Genomic DNA, 24,089 nt, shown 5'->3' on the forward strand with positions numbered 1-24,089 from the left:
TCTTCCTCACTTTAATCAAATCAAGATGAAAACTGAAACTCGGGGAACAGCGCCGCCTGCTGGTCAATCATGGAAAACACAGAGCAGGGATTCAGGTCCGGGTCCAGAACCGGGTCCAGAGCGCGGGTCCAGAGCCAGGTCCAGAGCCGGGTCCAGAGCCGGGTCCAGAGCGGGTCCGAGTCCAGAGCCGGGTCCAGAGCCGGGTCCAGAGCCAGGTCCAGAGCCGGGTCCAGAGCCGGGTCCAGAGCCGGGTCCAGAGCCAGGTCCAGAGCCGGGTCCAGAGCCGGGTCCAGAGCCGGGTCCAGAGCCAGGTCCAGAGCCGGGTCCAGAGCCAGGTCCAGAGCCGGGTCAGCGCCGCAGCCTCAGGAAGAAGGCGTGGCGGCACTCGCTGCTGTCCACTGGGTAATATTTGTCGTAGAAGTCCAGGATGTATTCCTCGGCCTTGAAGCCGAACTTCTGGTACAGCAGCATGGCCGGGTTGCTAGCCGACACGTGGAGCGTCACGTCCTTCCCCATGCACGTCTGAAACACACGGGTCGCACACGTCTGAACACACACACACACACACACACCTGTCCCGGAGTAGTGGGCGCGGCCGGACTCACCTGGATCAGGTGGTAGATCATGAAGGTGCCGATGCCGGCGCGCCTCCACTCCGGGTGAACCAGGAGGAAGGAGATGTACGCCTCGCTGTACTTCACGTCCGGAACCATAAACCCAAAGCCCACGACCACCTTCCTGTAGAGCGCCACCACGCTGAAGTCTGGGTACTGCAGGCACTCGGACAGGTCCACACCTGCAGGGACACGCCTGAGGTCAGAGGCCGCTGTAGCAACAGCAGCAGCGGGTGTGGCGGGGCTACCTGGCCAGAAGCTGTCGTGGCACATGGCGTTGACTGAAGGGATGTGGTTGGGCCGGACGTAGCAGTAGTCGATGGGAGCGTCGGGTTCTGGGGTCCAGTCCGGATCCGTTCTGTGAGGAAATGCCCGGATCTCAGCCAGGAGGCGGAGCTTCAGGGGGCGGGACTCAAAGTCCCTCCTGAGGAAAACATGGACAGGTGAAGAGGAGACAGAGGGACATGAGGTCCAGGACCAGAACCGAGTGTTTCTCATAGGAGGGAAAATCAGGACCTGACCACTAGGGGGCCCCACAACAACGTCTTTTTCAACACAAAAAACCCTTTTGTTGCCCGTCACTCATAAAATGAACGGCATCGTTGTTTTTTCTTGCAGTGAGAGTTAAACGTTCCTCCTCCCAGACCAGAAGACCAGCGTCCATATTTAGTGACCCCCCCTCATTTCTACATGAAATGGTTTGTTCCTGCTTGGCGCTGGACGGTGTTTAGCAGTCAGTAGAGAAACAGATAATAACCAGCTGCCTAAAACATAATTAAACCAGGTTTAAAAAAGAACGACCAGAAGAAAGGGCGTCAATTTATAACCCTGGTTTTCTTCAAGACGTCGGTGGCAATCAACCCGTTAGTCTGTAGCTAAGCTAATGAAGCTGTTAGCCTCTAATCCGCCAGGATTTAATCAGTGAAGGAACAATATTTATTCAACTTGTTCGTTTTACCACATGTAACAGCAGATGGGTCTGAGTGAGCAGCAGAACCCCAACCAGCCTGACGCCTACCTGTGACGACGGCGGGCGAAACTGTGACGACATGCTAGGCTAGTTAGCTCCAGGTGAGTCAGGCTGCGCTAGGCCCAGACGGAGGCAGATGGCAGAATGTAGGGAACGGTTTAGCTTTCCAGGTTTGCTCTGGTTTTGTCCAGTTTTTATTACATTTAGTTGAATATGTTTATGAAGCTTAAATGTTATGTTACCAACCTGTCTTTGTCTTTTATATTTCAGGGATAATGGGGGAATTATTTAATATGAATTTTTGCAGTGGAGAGAGAGAGAGTAAGGCTCGACCCTTGACAGACTCAGACCGCTGCATGTGTGAACGGCGGCCGGTTCCGGACCTGATGAAGGGCTTCAGGATCCGGGCCGTGTATGGACTCTTGATGTTCTGATCCAGACCGCCCTCGGCTCCCATCAGGCGGTGCCAGAAAGACACGGAGCGCTGCTGGACGCCCGGCCGGCTGGACATGCTGGTCTGCAGGGACAAAGACGGGTCAGAGCCAGTGAGACCCAGCAAAGGTTCTGAGCTGTCACCAGGAGGTTCTGACCTGGAAGCGGTCCAGAATGCGCTGCTCCTGGCTGCTGGTGCAGTACTTCCCATTAGCCCCGCCCAAAGAGCGATGCTCCGCCTCCTGCATGCCGTAGATTCCTCCCACCAGGCTGAGCGTGGCGCTGATGGCGCGGTCGATGTCCAGCAGGGGGAGCCCTCTCTGACGCTTGGCGTGGCGGACCAGCAGCTTCCTGCGGAGGCGCTTGGCATGTGGCGTGACGGCCAGCGCCAGTGAGCAGCCGTCCAGCCGGCGCAGCAGCAGCCGCTCGTCATACAGGCTAAGGGCGGAGACGACGGGCCGCGGCGCCGCGCTGTCCGATTTGTCCTGAAGGTTCATCCTGCGACGCTCCGCCATCCGCCTCTCAGGGGGCGGAGCCTCACCGCAGCCTACCGGCTCCTCGAAGCGTTCTTCGTGGGCGTCGTCCTCCTCACTCTCAGCTTCCCGCTTGATGAGAGTCTGCGGGGGGCGGAGCTTCTTCCGGCCGGTGTGGCTGGCGCGCGGGGGTAGGTACTCCATCCCGGGTCGATCATGCCCTCCGTCTCCAGCTCCTCGTCATCTGTGAGTGGAGCCGGCAGTCAGGAAGTGACGTCTCCGCTAACATCAGCGGCGGGCATACTTACCATGGAACAGCGCCTGCGGAGGCATGGCGTCGGGTATCAGGTCCGCCTCCGACAGCAGGCTGGGCGTGGCCGAGTGGGAGGCCGGCGTCCCCGGCCCGGAGAAGTCCGCTGACGGCGAGGGCGAGGGGCTGGTGAGCGGCGTCCGGTCTGACGAGCTGAGCGAGGAGAAGTCGACGACCTCACCCCGCTCCAGCACCAGGTCCAGGCGGCGAGTGCTGCTGCGGCCAACGCCCAGCTTGACGGGCGTGGAGGAGGCGCTGAGGTCGGCGTAGCCTCCGCCCGCAGCCTCTTTCTGGGCGCGCCGGATGTCTTTTGCCTCCTGCGTGCGGCTACGCTTCTCCTTCAGCTGCATGGCGTTCTCCACCGGGTTCCTGGCGCCACGCTTACGCAGGCCCTCCACCGTGATGATGGGTTCAAGGGGCGGCCGGGTCGCTGCGGCAGAACCACAGGTCAGGGGGCGTGGGTCACTCAGCCGGTCGCTGGCGCTCTGGCACCGCTCACCTTTGGTCTTGGTGCTGGATTTGTCGCCGTCCGGCCTCAGGGTGGGGGGACGGTTCTGGACCAGCTTCCACCAACCCGGCTCGCCGAACTCCTGCGCTCCAGACCGGAAGAAGGCGGGGCTTCCGACGGACAGGCAGCCGGCCACCGTGCTCCACCAGGTGGACGTCTTCTTCCTGCCGACATCAGAGCAGCAGCGTCATCCGGTCGCCCCCCCCGCCAGGGCTAATGGGCGCGCTGCAGCACAGGAACTGCACTATATATGGACAGAGCTCCTTCCTGCGGCCAGGTCTGGGATGAAACTCACCTGTTCCCCAGCAGGAAGTTCCAGTGTCGACCAATGAAGGCGCAGATATCCTCCTTCCACCTGAAGTAGCCCTGCCGCCCCGTTCCCTCATGAGACAGGTTGTACATGGCCAGCATCACCACCTGCGCACAGGAAGCCGTTTCAACCTGCAGGACAGGTGTGCAGCTGCTGAGGGGGCGGGGCCTTACCTGCTGCCAGGTGAGCCTCAGCCTCTCAAAGCTCTCCTTGCCGTCCTCAGAACAGTCGCAGCACAGGAACTTGAAGAAGTTGTCTCCCTTCAGGTAACTGGGCTGGTCACCATGGAGCTGACCTGGAACCACAACCGGGTCAGGATGCTAACCCGCTAGCAGCGAAGCTAACTTGTGGCTTAGCACTTTTGCCAATGTTGAGTATTTTTGGTGCTCTTGGCTCAAAGTTTATTTGTCTGGATAAATTCTGAAGCAATAATTTCCTGGGATGGTTTGAAGTTTTAATTCTCCAAGTAATATTCATGCTCTTATTTTGAAGGGTTGCTTTTTCCCTCCCAATATCTTTATTAACAGTAGAAGCAGAGCTGTGATTGGCTCACCTGCAGGGACCCACTTGTGGCAGCGGTCGCAGTAGAAGGACACGTCCTCGCAGGCCCAGCTGCCGTCTGCGTCTTCGCCCAGGTCGCTGGTCAGAGTCTCTCCGCTCTGGTCATGTGACAGGTCCTCCTGGTCCTCCGACTCCACGATCAGCAGCGTCTCCCCCTCCACTTCCCCTTCCTCCAGCCCCTCTGCCGCACCGCCGCCGCCCTCCATCGCCTGGACGGGTCAGGTGACTGGCTGCCGGTTTGGACCCTGAACCGGGTCAGGATGTCCTCAGAACAACCCGTCACAGTGATGGTCTTTTTGAGGTGTGCGTACCTGGCTCAGGTGTCCTGTGGGCGGAGCCTGGCCTCCTGGCCCCGCCTCTCCTCCTGCTGCTGTCCGGTCAGAACCTTCTGCTCCTCCAGCAGGTTCTGCTGCTTCCTCTGCAGCCGGTCCAGATCCCGCAGGACGCCCTCACGCAGACGCTGCACAGAACCGGGCCCGGATCAGAACCACAGCTGGTTAGAGTTTGACTGACAGGCTCAACTGGACTACAACCAGAGTTATGACCTTTGACCTGTAGAGGTGAAGCTCTGGGTTCAGCTCGTCCCTCTGACTGGGAGTTCTGCTGGCAACCATCTTCCTCTCTAAGTAAGGATGAAGAAGTGGACCGGAACCAGCTCTTTCTTCCGGGTCACCAGCTTTTCTCTCATTAAACCACAGAAGCTCCCGAACCGTGAGGGTTCTATCGGAACCTGATCGGTTCTGGACTTTACCTCTACAGGTCTGTGTCCCGATAAACCCGGTTCTGCCACCTGGTCGACCTGTCCGGTACGGCTCGGTTCCGGTCCGCTTACCTCCCGGTCCCAGGCCTGCTTGAGGTGGACCCCGGCCACCGCGCTGACAGTCAGAACCACAGAAACCGTCAGAACCACCTTGGAGGCCGTAGACATGCCTCTGGGTCGCTGCAGTTAGCACGAAGCTAACAGACTCTGCTGCCGCTACTTCCGCCTCCTCTTCTTCTTCTGCGGAGTGTAAGTGGAGTGACCCCTGCTGGTGGAGCGGGGTAATTACCGTTCTGCTTCCTCTGATCAGTTTCCAGCCAACATCACCGTGACTCAGAACTCGCTGATTATTATTTTTTTTTATCTTTCTTATTTTAAATAAATAATGGGTTGATAAACACCATCAATATCATAAACACAGAACATGCTAGTGGGGTAATCATCAAAAACAATATAAAAAAAACAAAGTGAACACATCAGTTCTCTTAATGGCTTTTTGTTTTAAATTCTGAAATGTTCCAATATGTCATGTAAAGATTATGAATGAAGGTTTGTGATGAGAAAATGTTGATTTATTTCATTTTAGTACTTTGCAACTACTAAAATTAGGCTGCGTTCACACTGCAATATGATACTGAAATCAAATCAAATTTTATTTGTATAGCACATTTCAGCAAGGCATTTCAAAGTGCTTTACATCATAATGATGTAAATGACCCAATTCCGATATTTTGTCAATCGGATTTTTTTTCCGGACCTGAACAGGTTCTGGCATCTGGATGGGCAAAGGACCGGACCTGCAAGTATTCCGCATGCGCAGTAGAGGGCGCAATAGAAGAAGCGCTCAGTATTTGCGGAAGTAAACATGTAGGTGGAGCTTGTTAGCTTACATATTCGAAGTTGTTGTCCAGCATATTAACAACTTAATCCTCATTATAGTCCGTGGTTGTTGTTGCGCAGAATAGTGACATTTGTCCATGTCGGTCCATTTGAATCTGACACGCAAAAGGCCCGGTTCGCTTTCCAAAAGAATCCGACCTGCTGCTCAAACTGGGATGAAAAGATCAGATACAGGTCGCATTACGTAAAAGAAATCGGAATTGGGTCACTTCCGGCTGCAGTGTGAACGCAGCGTGAACGTAGCCTTAGTTTGATACTATTTGGTTTGAACCAGCTGTTTTTAAGCCTGAAAGGTTCAGGGGTCAAGGGGCAAAAGCGAAAAATGATTCGGTTCTAGACTGAAAACCTGAACACAAAGGAGAATGGTCCTGGTTCTGATCCATTCCCAACCATCTGATCCACACGGACAGGATCAAGTCTGGCAGGAAAACCAAAAACAGCAGCAGGACCAGGACCGGATCAGGACCAGGATCGGATCAGGACCAGACCAGGAACAGAACCAGAAATTAATAAAAAATCAGAATTAAACAGTTTAAGAACATTTTTGTTTGACATAATGTCAAAAAATGTTTGAAGCATGAATAAAAAAACAGAAAAGAGCTGGACCGGGACCAGGACTGGTCCAAACTGGCAACCCACATTAATAAAATGGTGAAATAATATTGAGCACAAAAGACTGTTTTGTAAAAGTTTTTCATGCACAATCCGAACAAACGTCTCTATGGAAATAAATATGTGCCATCAGCATTTGAATAAAAAATGCCTCTGAAATTTGAACGTAAAAAAAATTCAGTGTCATTATTTGTACGTGAAAAAAAAATCCAGTGATAAAAAATTCGCTGTAAAAAATTCAACGTCTAAAAATTCGCCGTTAAAAATGGAAAGGTTACTTCAGGTCACAGACATGCGCAATGGACGTCAGATTCCAACACCCAGCCAATCACAAGACGCCACGTCATATAGAAGAAATACCAGCATCACGGAGGCTGGCGACTATGGAGGCGAACGCTAACCCAAAGGTGAGTTTAATGCTTTCATATTTCTGTAGTACATTTCATTTTGCGCCTGAGGTTTGATACATTATCTTAAAGCTCGATTTAAAACACGGGTTTGGTCCGTTGTTAATCTTACAGCATGTAGCGCAGGCATATAACGTCTCGCTACCTCCTAGCATCCAGCCCCTCCCCGCTGTCCCTCACCCAACTTCCCCCGTTTTATTTAAAAAAGAAAGAAACTTGGATCTTTAAAGAGAACTGATGGGTGGCGACTTTCTGGGTTGGTTTCTAATGTTGGAAAAATAAACAGTTTCTCTTCACAAAACTCATTAATTATGAATCTATGTTTATGCCTTGTGGTTTAAGTTGCCATTGATGTTATTTTGGGTCTCAGGGTGAGTGAGGGATGAAGAGACTGGGGGCTTGGGGGTCCTATTCAGGTCCCACAGACTGTTTAGCTGAACTTAATATCATGTTTAGGGCATTATTATCGCACTTATTGTTGAGATGTGTGTGATATGAGTGTCTATTGGACATTATAGCAATAATGAATAAATGGCGTCCCGTTGGTTCAATACGGAGCGGAAACAACAAGCAGCTGCCTTTGTAGCCTAGCTTAAGCTAACCTAGCTTAAGCTTTCTTCGTCCCTCCTCCTCTTCCGTTTTGTTCCCCGGAGATTTCCTGCCGCCATCTTTAGCTTCCTGCAGTTCATGACTACAGTCACATGTAGAGAGAAAAGCGAGAAAAGGGCCCCAGCTCGCTGCATCAGTGCTGATCCTCTGCTATTGATCATTTCACACACAAACAGCTGTTAGCTGCATGCAGTGCATTCCAGTGACGTGAGGTCAGAGCCTCGCCTGTTACCATGGAAAAAATAATATGATACAATAATTTATATTACTATTTTCACCCTGAGGTTTGTACTGTGGAGTATTTATTTTTCATTTAACTTAATCAATTCTGATTATTTTTTCTTCAAAATTGTTGAATTTTTCCATTTTCAAATGAGAAGAGCAGCAGGTGAGGCAGCAGTGAGCCGGGCCTCACCTGGATTCTTTAACCTCTGACTCACACTGCACTGGCTGCCATTGAGCAGGTTCCTCCTGCCTGTATGTCGCCAATAAAATGGCTAAAAAACATTTAATGTATGAACTGATTTTCCATAATTTAGCTCATGCATATAATGTACAGAGATCTTGTCTCCAACTGTGTGTGTAACGTGTTTCATGCTGAGGAGCGATGAGAAACCAGAAAACAGACTGGAGGTGAGGCAGGCAGTTCTCTGGCCTCACGACAGGGGGGGCTCATGATCCCACAAGCCCTGGAGCTAGCCCTGGAGCTAGCCTTGGAGCTAGCCCTGGAGCGAGCGATAGAGCTAGCCCTGGAGCAAGCCCTGGAGCTAGCCCTGGAGCAAGCCCTGGAGCTAGCCCTGGAGCAAGCCCTGGAGCTAGCCCTAGAGCGAGCGATAGAGCTAGCCCTGGAGTGAGCGATGGAGCTAGCTCTGGAGCTAGCCCTGGAGTGAGCGATGGAGCTAGCTCTGGAGCTAGCCCTGGAGGCGAGCTAGAGCTAGCTGCTCCTGGAGCAAGCCTGGAGCTAGCCCTGGAGCAAGCCCTGGAGCTAGTCCTGGAGCGAGCGATAGAGCTAGCCCTGGAGCGAGCGATAGAGCTAGCCCTGGAGCGAGCGATAGAGCTAGCCCTGGAGCGAGCGATAGAGCTAGCCCTGGAGCTAGCCCTGGCAAGCCCTGGAGCTAGCCCTGGAGCTAGCCCTGGAGCGAGCGATAGAGCTAGCCCTGGAGCGAGCGATAGAGCTAGCCCTGGAGCGAGCGATAGAGCTAGCCCTGGAGCTAGCCCTGGAGCAAGCCCTGGAGCTAGCCCTGGAGCTAGCCCTGGAGCGAGCGATAGAGCTAGCCCTGGAGCGAGCGATAGAGCTAGCCCTGGAGCTAGCCTGGAGCAAGCCCTGGAGCTAGCCCTGGAGCTAGCCCTGGAGCGAGCGATAGAGCTAGCCCTGGAGTGAGCGATGGAGCTAGCCCTGGAGCGAGCGATAGAACTAGCTCTGGAGCTAGCCCTGGAGCAAGCCCTGGAGCTAGCCTGGAGCGAGCGATAGAGTAGCCCTGGAGCGAGCGATAGAGCTAGCCCTGGAGCGAGCGATGAGCTAGCCCTGGAGCTAGCCCTGGAGCAAGCCCTGGAGCTAGCCCTGGAGCTAGCCCTGGAGCGAGCGATAGAGCTAGCCCTGGAGTGAGCGATGGAGCTAGCCCTGGAGCGAGCGATAGAACTAGCTCTGGAGCTAGCCCTGGAGCAAGCCCTGGAGCTAGCCCTGGAGCGAGCGATAGAGCTAGCTCTGGAGCTAGCCCTGGAGCAAGCCCTGGAGCTAGCCCTGGAGCGAGCGATAGAGCTAGCCCTGGAGCGAGCGATAGAACTAGCTCTGGAGCTAGCCTGGAGCAAGCCCTGGAGCTAGCCCTGGAGCGAGCGATAGAGCTAGCCCTGGAGCGATTAGAACTAGCTCTGGAGCTAGCCCTGGAGCAAGCCCTGGAGCTAGCCCTGGAGCGAGCGATAGAGCTAGCTGGATAGAGCGATAGAGCTCTGGAGCTAGCCAGGGATCTATATATTTTAATTTTCTCCTCTTACACACTCTGATTTATAATAAAAAAAATAAACATTCAGCTAAAATCAAACTACTGCAACTGGCAGTAGAACATCCAGTTTGCGTTTTGTGTAGGAAATATTCAGTGATTTTTGTGTGTCAGTTGTTATGTCAACGAGGCTGCTCGACAAACACGTGATTTTGACTAACAGTTTTGCCTTTGCTGTGGAGGAAGCTCAATATGAATATATTACTATAAATGTATTAATATGTCCAAGTTGAGCTGATGCACAAAGATGAGAATCATGTTCTTGTCTGCATGCGCGACGTCCTCGCAGGTTGTCTGTATTTGTAAATATGATTATGATTACGTCAGAGCGTCACCAGCTGTGAACGTCACTGGTACCGAGACCAGAACCAGACCAGACCGAGGGGCGTGTCCAGGGGCGGAGCGGTTTGGATCAGCTGCTTTATTGATCTTGGAACATAAACAGGACAAAAGATTCACTGAACATCCGGAGAGCAACGTAAAAATAATATTCACAGCAATAAATAAAGCCTGACATGAAGCGGCATGTTCGCCTCAGGCGGTGCAGTCCACTGCTATTTACACTCATCATCATCATCATCATCTTCCTGCAGCAATGCTTAAAAAACTAAGAAAAGCAGAAAGTGGCATTTAAAAACCTTCCAGCTTCTCCTTCTGTAACACAGTCCGGTATCAAACACTTCAATCAGCAAGATACAAAAATATCACACAGCCGGTCCACCTGCGGTCCAGCTCAGAACCAGAACCCAGCAGGCCGGATCATCTGCATCCGGCGAGACCCAGAAGAGTCCGAAGGGTTCTGGAGGTTCTGACCCGGATCCTCTGCAGGTTCTGCTTCCTGTGTTACAATCGAGGCCGAGAGACGCAGCGACAGACACAGAGGGGGCAGGTTCTCCAGCGTGCAGCCGCCGCCAGGAGGGGCGCTGCAGCTTTCATAGTCCAGCTCAGTGTCTGACACACACACACACACACACACACACACACACACACTCTAAAACAAACAGATGTAAACATGAACTCAGGAAAAACAAACACCTGAATCTTCTTCCCTGTTGCATGGGCATCATTGTCTGAATGGACCGGTTCTGGTCCGCAATGAAAACTGGGATGAAGCCACAACCCAACTGGACCGGGTTTGGTTCGGACCGGGTCGGCACCAACCAGGTTAGCAGAACCAGTAGTGAAGCTGTGGTTCTGTTCAGATCCAGATGATGCTGGACCAGGACCTGGACCTGGACCTGGACCAGGACCTGGACCAGGACCAGAACCTGGACCTGGACCAGAACCTGGACCTGGACCTGGACCAGGACCTGGACCTGGACCAGGACCTGGACCTGGACCTGGACCTGGACCAGGATCAGGACCTGGACACAGAGTCTTGATGACCTAATGACCTCCTCTACACGGTGCAGGACTCCGGTCCTTCAGGACTGGACTTTGACATCCCTGGTTTAAAGGGCAGATACCGCTGTAGAACATGTATGTTCTGTAGAACATGTATGTTCTGTAGAACACACATGTTCTACAGAACATACATGTTCTACAGCCAGTCAGGGACTCTGTCGCCTTGAGTTATGAAAATGTTTGATGCGTCTGAAATGACTAAAGAAATTTGACTTTGCAGTTGAGGTTTAAATTGGGCCTCTGTCTCTTTAACAAGCTCCTGCTCTTTCTGACACGCTGTCTTCGTCATCATGTCGCTCCTCCAATAAGACTCCAGGGATGATTTTGATGTGGAATAACATGAAGGTGATAATGCAGCTGATTCTCAGGATCCTGAGAATCAGCTGAAGTGGATCAAACAGGAGTTTTTAGGAGAAAGTCCCAGGGTTAGGAAGGTCCAGGATACGTCTTTTGTTGTTTTATTTACCATTTGACAGAGGGGGTTAAAGTGCACAACTTTAAATGTTATTATTGGGCCTCACAATTAAGGACTATTATGTTTCTATTTTGCAGATAAAGGAAAACCTCATTGGGTAGAAATGGAATCCCATAATTTAAGTTTAGCTCTTCCATTGTTCATATATTCCGATACATCAAATAAACTACAGAAACACACTACGAACCCCATTCTGAAAAACATGATTAACATTTGATTAAAATTTGGCAGGAGGTTAAAAAATACCTTGAGAAGCCAGACGGAATATCCCAATTTAGCCCAATATGGGGCAATCGGCTATTTGCCCCAGGTAGGGCAGATGGAACCTTTCAGCTTTGGGCATTGCAAGGCTTAAAGCGTATTGGTGACCTGTACCTATCAAATTCGGATATATTTTCGTCATTTGGGGAGCTACAAACCAAACTGAGCCTAAACAAAAAGCATTATTTTAAGTTTCTTCAGATAAGAAGCTTTGTGAAAGCAAATAACAGTAATCTAAACAGGCCTCCCCTTACAACGCTCGAAAAAATAACCCGGGATAATTTAAGAAAGGGTATAATTTCAGACCTTTATAAAGTGCTGCTCTCTTACTCAACAGAGAACTCAAATAAAAGGCTCATAAACTGGAATTTGGACCTATTATCAAATGTCAGTGAACAGGACGGAAATGTATAAAAACCCACACAATGTCCATTAACAGTCGATCTAGAATTCTACAATTTAAATGGCTAATGCGTATCTATGTTACGCCCGTACATTTAAATAAATACAATAACAACATCCCAGATCTGTGCATAAAGTGCAACTCTAAAGGGACGTTAATACACTGTATGTGGGAATGCAGACAAATTACTTTGTTTTGGACAGAGGTGAAAGTTATAATTGAAAACATTATCTTAAGGCCGATTTTACTGGATCCTAATTGTTCTTGCTGGCTCTATACCCTGAGAACCATCATTTTAGTAAAACAGAATGTACTTTTATAGATATAAGCTCACTGGCAGCAAAACAATGTATAGCTTTGGCTTGGAAAAATGTCAACAGACCAAGAGCCACGCAATGGTTGAGAGATGGCATTCAATTTCCCGCTAGAAAGAATAACATATATTAAGAAATCCAAACAATATCTTTTTGAGAGAATATGAGAGCCTCTCATTACTTTCATTAAGGACTTAGACCTGTCAGAGGGCCCATTTGAATTCTGACTTGTAGGAACCTGCGATGTGCTATGATGTATAGAAGTGTACACTTATATCTAAATTGTCTGAACATCCCGTTTATGAGAAGCTGTGTTCTGTGTGTCTTTTTTCTTTTTTTTCTGGTTGTCTTTTCTTTTTTTCTCTGAAGATGTGGGAAATTAGAGTCATGTAAAAACTGTAAGGAAAACTTGCTCAAAAATTCAATAAAAAATGTCTTGGGGGGGAAAAAAAAAAAGTCCCAGGGATACCAGCCAGTAGGGGGCGGCCCAGAGCCTCGCTGTAACATACAAATTCTGACCCATTTGGATAGTTGAAAAAGAAGTTTGGTTGGGAACAACTGCTGCCATCTAGAGGTCAGGTTGGAGACTGCAGCTGTTGGAATACCTGCGTCAGCTTAATGAGCTCACCTGTCTGACAGGGAACAACGCAGTCCAGCATCACTGGGATCGTCTCAATCCTCAGGATACATCACTAATCATCTGAACCACCCGGGATCAGAGGAACCGGAACCGGTTCTGTTACCTGGAGAAGGTGCTAGACTTTACGAAATGAATGCCGGAGAGCAATCGAACACACGCACACACGCACACGCAGTTCACAAAAACACAACAAAACGTTTCCCTTGAGAGTCCAAACAGCTTCAGGCATCGGACCGGACGAAAAGCGCTGCTCTTCCGTGTCTCCGGACATCCGAGCTCTCTGCCGCCGGAAGAGTCCGAGAGTCTTGAAGGAGTCGAAGCACTGCGCTACCGACACCAACATCCCGTTCCCTTATTCACAACTTAAGGTAGTCCAGGTGAGAGAATCTGGGAGGGGAGGATCTGGACAGACAAGCTGCTGACAAAGAAATTCGGGTGAGTTTGTTCCTGTGATGAATGGCGTCACCCCTAGGTGGCGACGTCACGACATGCAGCAAGAAGCTCGGCGGGTCGACACCAAACCAAAAGGATGTGCAGAACAGATATCGGAGTTTTGGGAACAGAAGGAAGGTGGGGCCGTTCTGCGTTAGCGAAGCTTCTACGGCTACGGGATCGGACGGTTGGAGAGTTTAGCGGTCCGACGCGTTCATTCTTCCGACGGAACAGGAATCGATGGGATCAAGACACAAGTGCGAACAAACGGAAACCAGCCCAGGCACAAGTTGGACCCCACCCTCACCCGGATAACGGACGACAGTTTTGGCGTTGTGGGTATGTACAGTGACTTTCTGTGGAGGGCTGGATGGTGGCGATCCGGCGCCGGCATCAAAGGTCAGGGTCGAGTCTTCAGGCTGAGGGGGGACGGGGCTAACCCAGCCACACTACCGTTTGAGTGCGAACGGTGATCTCCAGTTAGCTTTATTGGTAGCTGTGGTGTGGCTAGTTCCGCCCCTTCCTCTAGCTCCGCCTCCAGCTACTGGTGGACCTCGTTGGCGATCAGACTGTCCTCCCCCGACTGGAAATCCGCCTCGTTGATGCTGTTCCCTCCGTTCAGCATTTCCTCGTCCTGTGACGAGCCCCGGTCCTCCTCGCTGCTGGCGCCGCCCGGCTCGTCCGAGTTCGGGTCCTGCAGCACCTGGGCGATGTACATCTGCTGCTGCGGTGCCACCTGCTGCTGGACACACAGAACCAAAGTGGGTCAAGCCGGACCCAAATGGTTTGTGACCCGTTGGAGTACCCGGGTCTGGTCAGCACCTGGCAGGAGGACTCACCTGAGACTTGTTTGGTCGGAGAGGAGGAAGAGCGAGCCGGTCGTCCGTTCTTCACGGCGTCCACGTCACTCTCCTTTGTGTCGATCTGAAACAGAACCGCTGGGCAGTGAGACGACCAACCGACCAATCAGCGCCAGCCTCTCACTGGAGCCAGAACTCACCTTGTAGTTGTGGGCACTCAGGTACTTGAAGTGTCCAAAGCAGACGTGGGACAGACAGACCACGATGGTGACAACAAGAACCACCAGCGTGAACATGGAGGTGGGCGTATCAAAGCCTGGCGGGATGGAGAACAGTTAGAATGAGACCACAGAACCAGTCCTGGTACCAGAACCCACCCCAAAGGCCCCGAGCTGCAGGGATCCAGAAGCAGAGCAGCTCACTTGTGCGGACAGTGGAGAAGAAGAGCAGCCAGAAGAGGCAGAGGATGGGCGCGGCCACCACCTGAGTCACTGCAGCTGAGTGGATCTTCTTGTCCAGCTTGGAGGGCAGGTAGGCATAGTACATGTTGTACCTGTCCACCAGGTGTTTCAGCAGCATGTACATGAGACCTGGAGGAGCAGCAGAGTTGAGTTTCCTGCTCAGGTAAGTACCTGCTTGTGGAAGTGCTGCATACTGACCAAAGGGGACTATGATGGGGCAGGTGATGCTGTAGGCCATCACCACCGTGAAGACGTTCATCATCCAGGCATAAGCAGCGCCGAACTGGAACTCGTAGGCCTGGTGCTGCAGAGACAGAGTTATAGTCAGAAAGGACAGTTCTAGGACCAGGTGTCCAGCACCGTCTCCGCCCTCCTACCCTCTTCACGTTGCGGCGGTCGGCGGCGGAGCGAGCCAGCACAGGCGATCATGTACATGAGCAGGCCGGGGATCCTCAGCAGGTCCATGGCGTTCCCAATGAAGGCTGAGGCGATGACGTATTGACGAAAAACGCTCCGTTATCCGGTAAGAAGACGCACCTGAAGACAAAATCCTTTCTCATCGGCTGATCAGAACCCGACCGAATGCCTTAAAGCTCACTTCCTTTTCTGTTTGTGCTTCTGTTGAGCCCTAGTCTAATGGTTGATGGGACTTTGTTGGGTTTTGTCTTTCTTTCACGTTGTCCTTGGCTTTGACTGAAACTCAGTTGCTCACAGTTGGAGTCCTGGTTCTGGACTCGGTTTAATCTCCAAGTCTTTGTCTCAGTGGCTCATTCTGAGTTTTGGTGTTTAAGTCAGGAGAAATCCTAAATCTGGTCCCGACCCGTAAAAGTCTCTGATTTTTTTTGTACTTCATAAAGTTTTGGTTTTCACCTGAATGCACTCTAATTATTCTGATTTCATTTAGCCTCTGTGGACGAGGCACCAGGATCTGACCTGTTCCCAAGTCATGGTAGTCAGGGCAGTGACTTGATCGCCATCTAAAAACCTTCTTCATCAATCTTAACTTGGTTCTTGGTGTCTAGATGTTAATTCACTTCTGGTTGCAGCTCAGGTTCTACAGACTGCATACGCCCCCTGCTAGGAACCTCGCTGCTGAAACTGTCTATGGTCTTGGTTTATCTGCTCTTCCCTGCGGTTTGTGGTGAGTAGTGAACAGTTTACAAATGGAGACAAAGTCAAAGTGACTTACTCAAATCTGACTTTAGCGTCGTCCAGGAACTTCTTATCGAACAGCCAGCGAAAGAAAACATCCAGACTGTAAAGGCAGAGACAGGATTCAGTGACAGCAGAGCGGACAGGCGCTGCGGCGCTCGCAGCGACAGTTGCAGGCGTCCCACCTGCTGAGTCCAAGAGACGGCAGTAGCAGAACCATGAAGATCAGGAAGGTGTAACATTTGTGCATGGTGGTCCTGTTTTCTCCAGACCTGCAGAAACAGACAGAGGAACCGGTCAATACCCGCCACGGTTCTGGTTTCATTCACCGCTCCAATCACCGGAATATCGCAGCCCGATCCGGACGGGCCTCAGCAACCCGACCCCTGGTTGATCCCAGAGATGAGAGGAAGAGGCTGAGAGGAAGCAGGAGTACCTGGTCCAGTGAGCTTCAAAGAAGGCAGAGTAATAGACGATGGTGGGCAGCAGAGCAGAAAAGGCCCAGAGCAGCAGGGTGGGGAAGAACTGAGTGATTATAGGGTTCTGTCCAGAAGAAAGCACAGAGTCAGAACCAGAACCAGAATAGAACAGAGCTGGCCCAAAGAGTTGCTCAGAGGAAGACAAACAAAGGGCGGTTCTGCTTACGTTCAGATACTCCACAGGCTTGGTGACGTTGAACTTGTCCATGGTGGAGATGATGATGGCCGGCGTGGTGAGGAAGAAGAGCAGGATGAAGAGGATGCAGTTGATGAAGCAGCGGATCCACCAGGAGATCCCGCCCAGCGACAGGTGCTCCCTGCAGGAAGGAACCGCAACACGTCAGCAGGCAACACGGCCACGGGTCCGTTTTACAGGCTCCACCTGTTTTACAGTGGGCGGAGCTTAAGGGCAGAGTATGTGGATGGAGTCTGGGGGCGGAGCCTGGGTACCTACCAGCGGACGTTCTGCGGGTCCGGTGCGTACGTTACGCTCCAGTTGTGAACATGGAGAACTTCACTGAACTGAGAGGAACACGGCTCCTGGCGACAACGACAACCCTGAACCTGACAGGCGTTGAAGTCCTTCAGGATGCTGTGGCAGAAGGGGCGGAGTCAGAGGGAAAGAGGGCGGAGCCATAGAAGGGGAGGAGTCAGAGGAAAAATAGGGCGGAGTCAGAGGGAAAGAGGGCGGAGCCATAGAACGGGAGGAGTCAGAGGAAAAATAGGGCGGAGTCAGAGGGAAAGAGGGCGGAGCCATAGAAGGGGAGGAGTCAGAGGAAAAATAGGGCGGAGTCAGAGGGAAAGAGGGCGGAGCCATAGAAGGGGAGGAGTCAGAGGGGGTTAGGGAGAAGAGCGAAAAGAGGGCGGAGTCAGATGGAAGGGGCGGAGTCAGAAGGGAAAGAGGGCGGAGTCAGAGGGAAGGGGAGGAGTCAGATGGAAAATAGGGCGGAGTCAGAAGGGGAAGAGGGCGGGGTCATAGAAAATGGGCAGAGTCAGAGAAAAAAGGGTGGTGTTACAAGCATGAATGGCAGGAAAGTGATAAAATGAATGAAATCGTGTGTATCTATATTTCTGTTGGAAAATCTGAGCTATGCTTTTGGATCAGCTGCTCACATGGCGGTCATGGCCTCGTTCTGGAAGGTGACGAAGGCCATGCCCAGGGGCTTGGTGTGGACTTTCTCCTTCTCCTTCCTGTACTCCTCCTTCAGCTTGGCCTCTCTCTTGGTGTAGTAGCTCACAGCCTCCTCCTGTAGGGGAACCAGACACGTTGAAGGCTCGGTTCTGAACCCGGCAGCTGCTGATGAACGAACGAGGGACTGGCCCGACAGAGGTCACCTCCTCGCAGCCGGCGATGGCGCAGCAGCACAGGTGTCCGCAGGGCTTGGGGTTGATCATGGTGGGAACATGCTCCTTAGCCATCAGGTCGGTGAAGAACTTCTTGCTGCGCTCCGTCTTCTTCCTGCAATCACATAAAACGTCCTGAACGCTCCAACAACAGGCCCGGTGACCCGGGACCGACCTGGGACCGACCCGGGGACCGACCCAGACTCACCTCTCAGCACTCAGCGCCATCAGTTTGGCCACGTTGTAGCAGATCCGAGCCTCCAGAACCACACAGTTTTCATAGGCCTGCCTGCGGAGCAGCATGAGAGAAGGGTTAGGACGGCTGCTGTGGGCCGGCTGCTCCTCGTTACGGTAAAACTCACTCAAAGTGCTGCTTGATCTGACTCTCATCAGCATACTTGGAGATGCCGTTTATGAATAAAGTGCGTTTCACCTGCAAGACACAACCCTGGGATTACTGGCCACTTCAGCTCAAACCCAGAAGGCGTTCTCAGAACCAAGTGGATCAGATGGCGGGCCGCAGCGCCACCTCTCCTACCAGATCGTCCTCCTTGTAGTGCATCTTAGACGTGTGTCTCCTCATGCTGTAGACCGTCAGCAGCAGGTACATGAAGGCAAAGGTTGTATGGAGCCACAGCAGCTTGGTCCTGGAAACGAGAGCTGGTTCAGTTTCCGTTGGGCTGACGCTGCGTTCGCCGCTGCAGCCTGCCATGCTACGCTGCAGCCTGCCATGCTACGCTGCAGCCTGCCATGCTACGATGCAGCCTGCCATGCTACGCTGCAGCCTGCCATGCTACGCTGCAGCCTGCCATGCTACGCTACAGCCTGCCATGCTACGCTGCAGCCTGCCATGCTACGCTGCAGCCTGCCATGCTACGATGCAGCCTGCCATGCTACGCTGCAGCCTGCCATGCTACGCTACAGCTGTACCCTTTTGCTTTAAGAATCGTTCCTCTGTGGCAAATCTTTATGCTGAGCTAGCAGTTTCCTAAAACTTTCCTAAAACGAGGCAAAGAGTTTCTTCCAATTTTTAAGCAAGGCTAACATCTAGCCTGTGTTTTAGGTGTTCATGGTAAGCTAGGCAAAATCAATTCAAAATCTTATACTTGATTTGTGGTATGTGGCCTAACGTGTTGATGAAAACATGCAAACAGATGGTGTGTGTTCCTGGAAGCAGACTGAACGCCCTGCACTCATCGTCACTCACTCTGACTTCAGGTTGGCGATTGTGGTGCGTCCGAAGCTGTAGGCGTTGTTCTCTGGAACAGACAGACATGACAAAATGAGTCACGATTCCACAGATCTGACACGGCTCCAGACGAAAAGCTGGAGGTCTAAATCAAAACAGCATCAGGGTTTCCTGGAGTGAGAATTCACCAGAACCAGACTCGGGTCACAACACTCAGTACAGCATCTACAGACCGGACGGGACCGAGTCCGGCTCCAGCTAGAACCACCAGCTAAATCACGTCTAGAGCGGCGCAGAAAACCTGCCACCCTGCAGCCTTTACCTTCTTTGGAAGGAGGTCCAGGAGCTCCCTGGCTGAGGAAAGCATCTGCACTGATAATTCTGACTAAAACCAACCAGAAACAAACGGAGAGCATCGTGAAGAGAGTCCTGCAGACCGCAGCCAGTCCAGAGTCTGCAGCTTTGGGCCTCTGAGTCTCAGATGGAGCGCTTACCCAGCAGGTCACCGGAGAAGTTCACCGGCAGGACGATGCCCACGGAGAGGACGCCGACGACGACCAGCAGGCCGATGATGTGTCGCTGGAAGGACAGGTAGTGCACGGCGTCCTCGCCGCACTTCTCACGGATCTCCTCGTCCCTGAAGCGTCGACGAAGGAGACGGATCTCAGATCAGACATTTCCAAAGCAAAGAGAACCTGGCGGGTTGTTGAGAGCCAGACTTACTTTATTCTGAAGATGGCCGTGAGCCAGGAACAGAAGCCCTGCAGGAGAAAACAAGCGGGTCAGAACCAAACCCTGGAGCATGAAGAACAGCGGTGCACCATTTATGTCATTGTACAGAAGAACAACGTTTCATTTCAGGACATTTTCATCGCAGGAAAGACAAAAGCAAGCAGAAGAGGCGGCGGTGCCGTCTGCGTTTCCTGGCACATCGTCGCACTTCATGGCACAACCCGGCGGCCATGTTGTCTTCAGCTCTTTGTAATGCTACATATATCTCATATCACTTAATTAATAGTGATTCTTTAAATGCTAGATTTAAAAGCTCCTCCTCCAGGAAGTCATCCAACATGGCTCCTCTATTAACCCTTTGAGTGCGAGCACATTGTGTGGAGGAGGAGCTGTGCCTGGAGGCGGGGCTAGGTCCACCCAGGCATTTGGTAGCTGTTGCCATGGAGATTAAAGGATTTCTCAAACATGAAAGAATCAAAGCAGCAGGAAAAACAGGATCATTGACTGACTTCATTGTCAGGATGCTGTCGGTGTAAATACTGGAACGTCATCAACCCTCTGAAAGCTTTTACAGCTTCTGCTGATCTTTGAAGAGAAGTTTTCAAAACTGTCAGCCGGCTCTGCTCCTCTGTCCCATTTGTCCACTGCAGCTGGACGTCTGCGGCCGCCAGACTGTCCTCTGGATCCGTCTGGATCCTCTCGGGCCGTGTGTCCTGCCTCGGTAAATATGTGCTTGGACCGGACGGGTCCAAAGTGGTCCGTCTACCAAAAGCCCAACTTACACCACAGCCTTCTTGCTAATTTAGACCCATTTCTAAACTACTGTTTTTACCAAAAGTTTTAGAGAAGATTGTTTTGATGTAAATGTGGACACAGAGGACCTTGCTGAGTGTTTATTGATCTCCTAATGTCTGATTCAGGGACGCTGCGGTTTCATCGTTGCTGCATGATGTGGCTTGTTCTGCAGCTCTGTGCAGGTTGGTTCTCATCGTATTTGTAAGAGACGATTGTTTGTTCCTCTGTGGCGGCGCCTCTCCATGATGAGAACCTCAGGAAATTGAATCTCTTTTCACTGTTTGCTGATGATGTGCAGATTTGCAGCAGATTGCTTAACAGGATCAACCAAAACTTTCTTCACTTGAATCAAAATAAAACTAGTTCTGTTGGGACAAAAGAGCCTTTTCAATAAACCTGATCAGATTCTTGGCTGCTTCGCTCCTTCTGATAGAGATCTCTGTCTTAAATCGGTTCAATTCTGTCGATTTTTCATCTTCTAGCAAATGTTAAATCCAGCCTTCATCATGTTGCGACTAAGCAACTCGTCATCTAAAAATGTGGACCAATGTTCTCTACATTTGGAATCCAAACTCCAGCATCGCCTTCTTATCGGATTGATTTTAAAATCATTTTGCTTTTGAAGCTCCAGGGCCAAATTTATATACTAGCTTTTACTACCGCGCAGAAACCCTGTTCCCTCTGTTTACAGCATTATGCTAAGCTAGGCTAACGGTTTCCCTCTCTTTACAGCATTATGCTAAGCTAGGCTAACAGGGCAAGTCTGTACTGAAGGCTGAGTTTTATATGCAAACATGACAGCAGAGAAACTATTCAGAACCTGAAGAAACTCAACAAAGAGGCCGTTAAACATCTGAAGGTTCATATGAGACTGATGATGGTGAGGAGGAGGAGGAGTGATGAAGACGTCCTTACGTTGTCTCTCTGGTCGAAGTCCACAGAGCTGGACACCGAGGTGAGGCGTTCGTAGCGATCCGGAGTCTCCGAGTGCATTGCTGAGGCAACGCTGCAAACAGACAGGAAGCAGCCAGTTAGCATGTGGCTGCCTGACCTTTGACCTCTATGCTGAAAGCTGGTTCCCTCAGACTGACAGGAGGAGGGAGACACAGACAGAGCTACTTGAAGGTCTGAGACCTCAGGACAAACAGCCCCAAAGGGACAGGAACTAAGACTGCGCCCCCTAAAGGCCGACCCCAGATTTAACAATGAAGATGTGGATCAGATTTCAGGTGAATGAAAACATGATTATGTTGAGCTAAAGGTTTAAAATCCACCAAAAACATCACGAAATTCATAAAGCCTCTCCAGACAGGCCCCACCCTCTTCCCTGCTGTGACCAGATGTACGGGGTTTCCTGACCGTCCTTCCAGGGACCGATCTGCAGGAACCATGAACTTCTTGGCGCACGTGGGTTCTGACTTCAGTCATGATCTACTTGTTCTGACTCGGCCCAAGGCGCACTGAAGTCTAACCTACTGACTACCACGGGGTCACCACGAGGTCACCAAGGGTCACCACACACTGAGCTGCAGCCGTTACCTTTTCACCGGCTCATAGTTATCTGTGTCTCGTCTGCGGCTGAGTTAAAGACGGAGAGAGGAGTGTAGCGTTAGCTTCACCTCTCACACACACATACACACACAGTACGGAGGGTTAGAAGGGCCAAAAGTCACTCATTAGTGAGCAGAACGTCTGATAGGACAAGAAGAGGCCAGCTGTGCTAGTGGACCAATCAGAGCGCAGCATCCTGTTAATGGAAGCAGCAGCAGAAGAAGAAAGAGGAGGAGGAGTTAGCAGACAAACCAAACAGCCGACAGGCAGCAACATACTATTCCTGCTCCTCCAAGTCGCTGAAACGCTTCTTCAGTCTTCAAGAAGGAAAAAGAGGAAGATGAGGAAAAGTTACTGAAGCAGAACCTCCCGCTTCTCCAGACGTTCCTGATCCTCAACCCAGCGTTCTCCAGAGACATTTACACGCCAGCAGCCCAGCCACCAGGGGGCGCCGCTGAGACCACAGGAACCAGTCACTTCCTGCTTACCTGTCTGCGTCTGTGACCAGCGCTAGGCGGCCATAATCCCACGCAACCTTCCTCAGGATGGAGAAGACGAAGAGGAGCACCTGAAGAAAAAGAGCATGATGAAGAAGAGCATGTAGAGCTGAATACGGAGCTAGGCGTAGATTCTCCAGATTGAACCTTTTCTCTTTTTCAGCTGAGGGTAATTTTTCCCTTCATTCTGTGCAACTCAACCAGCTGAGAACATGGAGCCGTTTGCTTCGCTTGTAATTAGCAGAAATCAAAACAGAAATGTAGCTTTCCTAGCATAACATTTATCTGATCCAACCAGAGAAACACGCTTTCCTTGCTGAAACCATCTGAGCAGCATTTCAGAATCAGAAGCTCACATTAGCAGAGCATGCTAATGATCTGCTAATGGCTGTGCTAACAGATCTGCTAATGCTACACTAGTTGCTGTGCTAATGGCTTTTCTAATGCTCTGCTAACATTTCTGCTAATGCTGTGCTAACAGTTCTGCTAAAAGCTCAGGTGATGTTATGCTAACTGCATTAGCAGAGCATAGCATCTCTGCTAATGCTCTGCTAACGCGCCGCTCGGTGTAGCGACGAGTCTCACCAGGAAGCACATGAAGTCCAGGGCGAGCACAGTGGGCACGCCTCCGAACGGCAGCCCCTGCAGCACCGTGCTGCGGATCCGGGCTGAGTAGCAGTAGTCTTTGGATTCATCGTCGCCTGTACAGTTTTTCTGTTCGCTGCAGGCCGGGCTGCTACCCACTGACTCCATGGTGACAATCAGCGCACTGAGCATGCTCACTGCCCACATCCTCACTGGGAACCTGAAGAACAGAGAGGCACAGGTCTGGGATCCAGAAACAGCAGGCTAACGCTAGCATGCTAACATAGCAGGCTGATGCTAGCATCCACAGCTATATATTGTAATTTCCTATAATTTGTCAATATCTAAACAGTAGAGCAGAAATCTGTCAAAGACAGATTGAAACATAGATATTGTACATAGAGACATACTGGGGCCGGGCAACATGGCTTCAAAATAAAATCACTTTTTTACCAAATTAAATTTTATTCTGCTACACATGACAAATTATTTTTAAAGGATGTTCTTTTATTTTGATCATGATCTCTGTGAATTGACCTGAAATTAAAGTCTAAACAATGGAAACATTTGTCAAACAAGATGTCTGCATTGACAAAATCAGAAAATATGATTAATCAATAAACTTGATTGATAAATCATAAATATTCCACCAATAATAATCTGTTAGAACATACAGATATGAGTCAGGAGCTAAAGGTGGAGGTTTGGGCTGCAGGCGCTTAACACAGCAGAACCACAGCTCACTATGCTAGCTGTGATATTAGCATGCTAACTATGCTAGCTGTGATATTAGCATGCTAACTCTAATTATTTATTTTTTAGAGGTGTTGAAATCAAAAGTGGGACTGCACAGATATCGTCATGGAAACCAGCTAGCAGCTGAAAGCAGCTAATGTGCTAGCTATGGCTAGCATTAGCATTCAGAGCCACAGCGCTTTCCTCTGATTGGTCCTCATCACCATGGTAAGCAGCAGCGTGCAGCTGATCCAGGTGTTCGGCTGCCAAAGGTCCAGAACCGACATCATCTGGTACCATCATCTGGTACCATCATCTGGTACCATCATCTGGTACCATCATCTGGTACCGGTTTGGACCATTTGAGCTGAAGGAAC

The 24,089-nt window shown here is 51.0% G+C and overlaps 3 protein-coding genes across 3 annotated transcripts; all 3 read right to left on the minus strand.

The window, feature by feature from the left end:
* Window positions 1-347: 347 nt before the first annotated feature.
* Window positions 348-4,507, minus strand: LOC129356059 (cysteine-rich protein 2-binding protein-like). The gene is given in 11 exon segments (XM_055025680.1): window positions 348-522; window positions 606-796; window positions 863-1,038; window positions 1,968-2,101; window positions 2,175-2,692; window positions 2,695-2,733; window positions 2,798-3,229; window positions 3,299-3,471; window positions 3,603-3,724; window positions 3,791-3,912; window positions 4,171-4,507. Coding segments are annotated over 11 exon segments (2,295 nt in total). The 5' UTR covers window positions 4,385-4,507; the 3' UTR covers window position 348.
* On the minus strand, window positions 4,337-5,178 carry LOC129356060 (protein PET117 homolog, mitochondrial-like). Its single transcript, XM_055025681.1, has 3 exons — window positions 5,011-5,178; window positions 4,490-4,638; window positions 4,337-4,423 (listed from the first exon to the last, which is right to left on the minus strand). The coding sequence occupies exons 1-2, from the start codon at window positions 5,104-5,106 to the stop codon at window positions 4,495-4,497; spliced, it is 240 nt and encodes a 79-aa protein (XP_054881656.1). The 5' UTR covers window positions 5,107-5,178; the 3' UTR covers window positions 4,337-4,423; window positions 4,490-4,494.
* A 4,690-nt stretch (window positions 5,179-9,868) lies between these two features.
* On the minus strand, window positions 9,869-23,171 carry LOC129356023 (CSC1-like protein 2). The gene is given in 25 exon segments (XM_055025646.1): window positions 9,869-14,134; window positions 14,239-14,316; window positions 14,393-14,508; window positions 14,615-14,782; window positions 14,852-14,957; window positions 15,031-15,073; window positions 15,075-15,153; window positions 15,156-15,190; window positions 15,843-15,908; window positions 15,991-16,077; window positions 16,242-16,348; window positions 16,451-16,601; window positions 16,739-16,876; window positions 17,398-17,531; window positions 17,620-17,743; window positions 17,837-17,917; window positions 17,991-18,061; window positions 18,167-18,275; window positions 18,836-18,887; window positions 19,312-19,454; window positions 19,541-19,578; window positions 21,260-21,350; window positions 22,174-22,212; window positions 22,384-22,463; window positions 22,978-23,171. Coding segments are annotated over 25 exon segments (2,529 nt in total). The 5' UTR covers window positions 23,170-23,171; the 3' UTR covers window positions 9,869-13,933.
* Between the last annotated feature and the right edge of the window lie 918 nt (window positions 23,172-24,089).

Source organism: Poeciliopsis prolifica, unplaced genomic scaffold (assembly GCF_027474105.1).
Source record: "Poeciliopsis prolifica strain line A6 unplaced genomic scaffold, Auburn_PproV2 SCAFFOLD154, whole genome shotgun sequence".
Lineage (NCBI taxonomy): Eukaryota > Metazoa > Chordata > Actinopteri > Cyprinodontiformes > Poeciliidae > Poeciliopsis > Poeciliopsis prolifica.

What these genes read in the sequence shown, in the direction of transcription:
- LOC129356060 (XM_055025681.1), bottom strand. Translation starts at nt 5,106, where the DNA reads ATGTCTACGGCCTCCAAGGTGGTTCTGACGGTTTCTGTGGTTCTGACT. An exon ending in AGCAGGCCTGGGACCGGGAG is followed by an intron (nt 4,639 to 5,010) that starts GTAAGCGGACCG and finishes GGTTCTGTGCAG; the next exon opens with CGTCTGCGTGAGGGCGTCCT.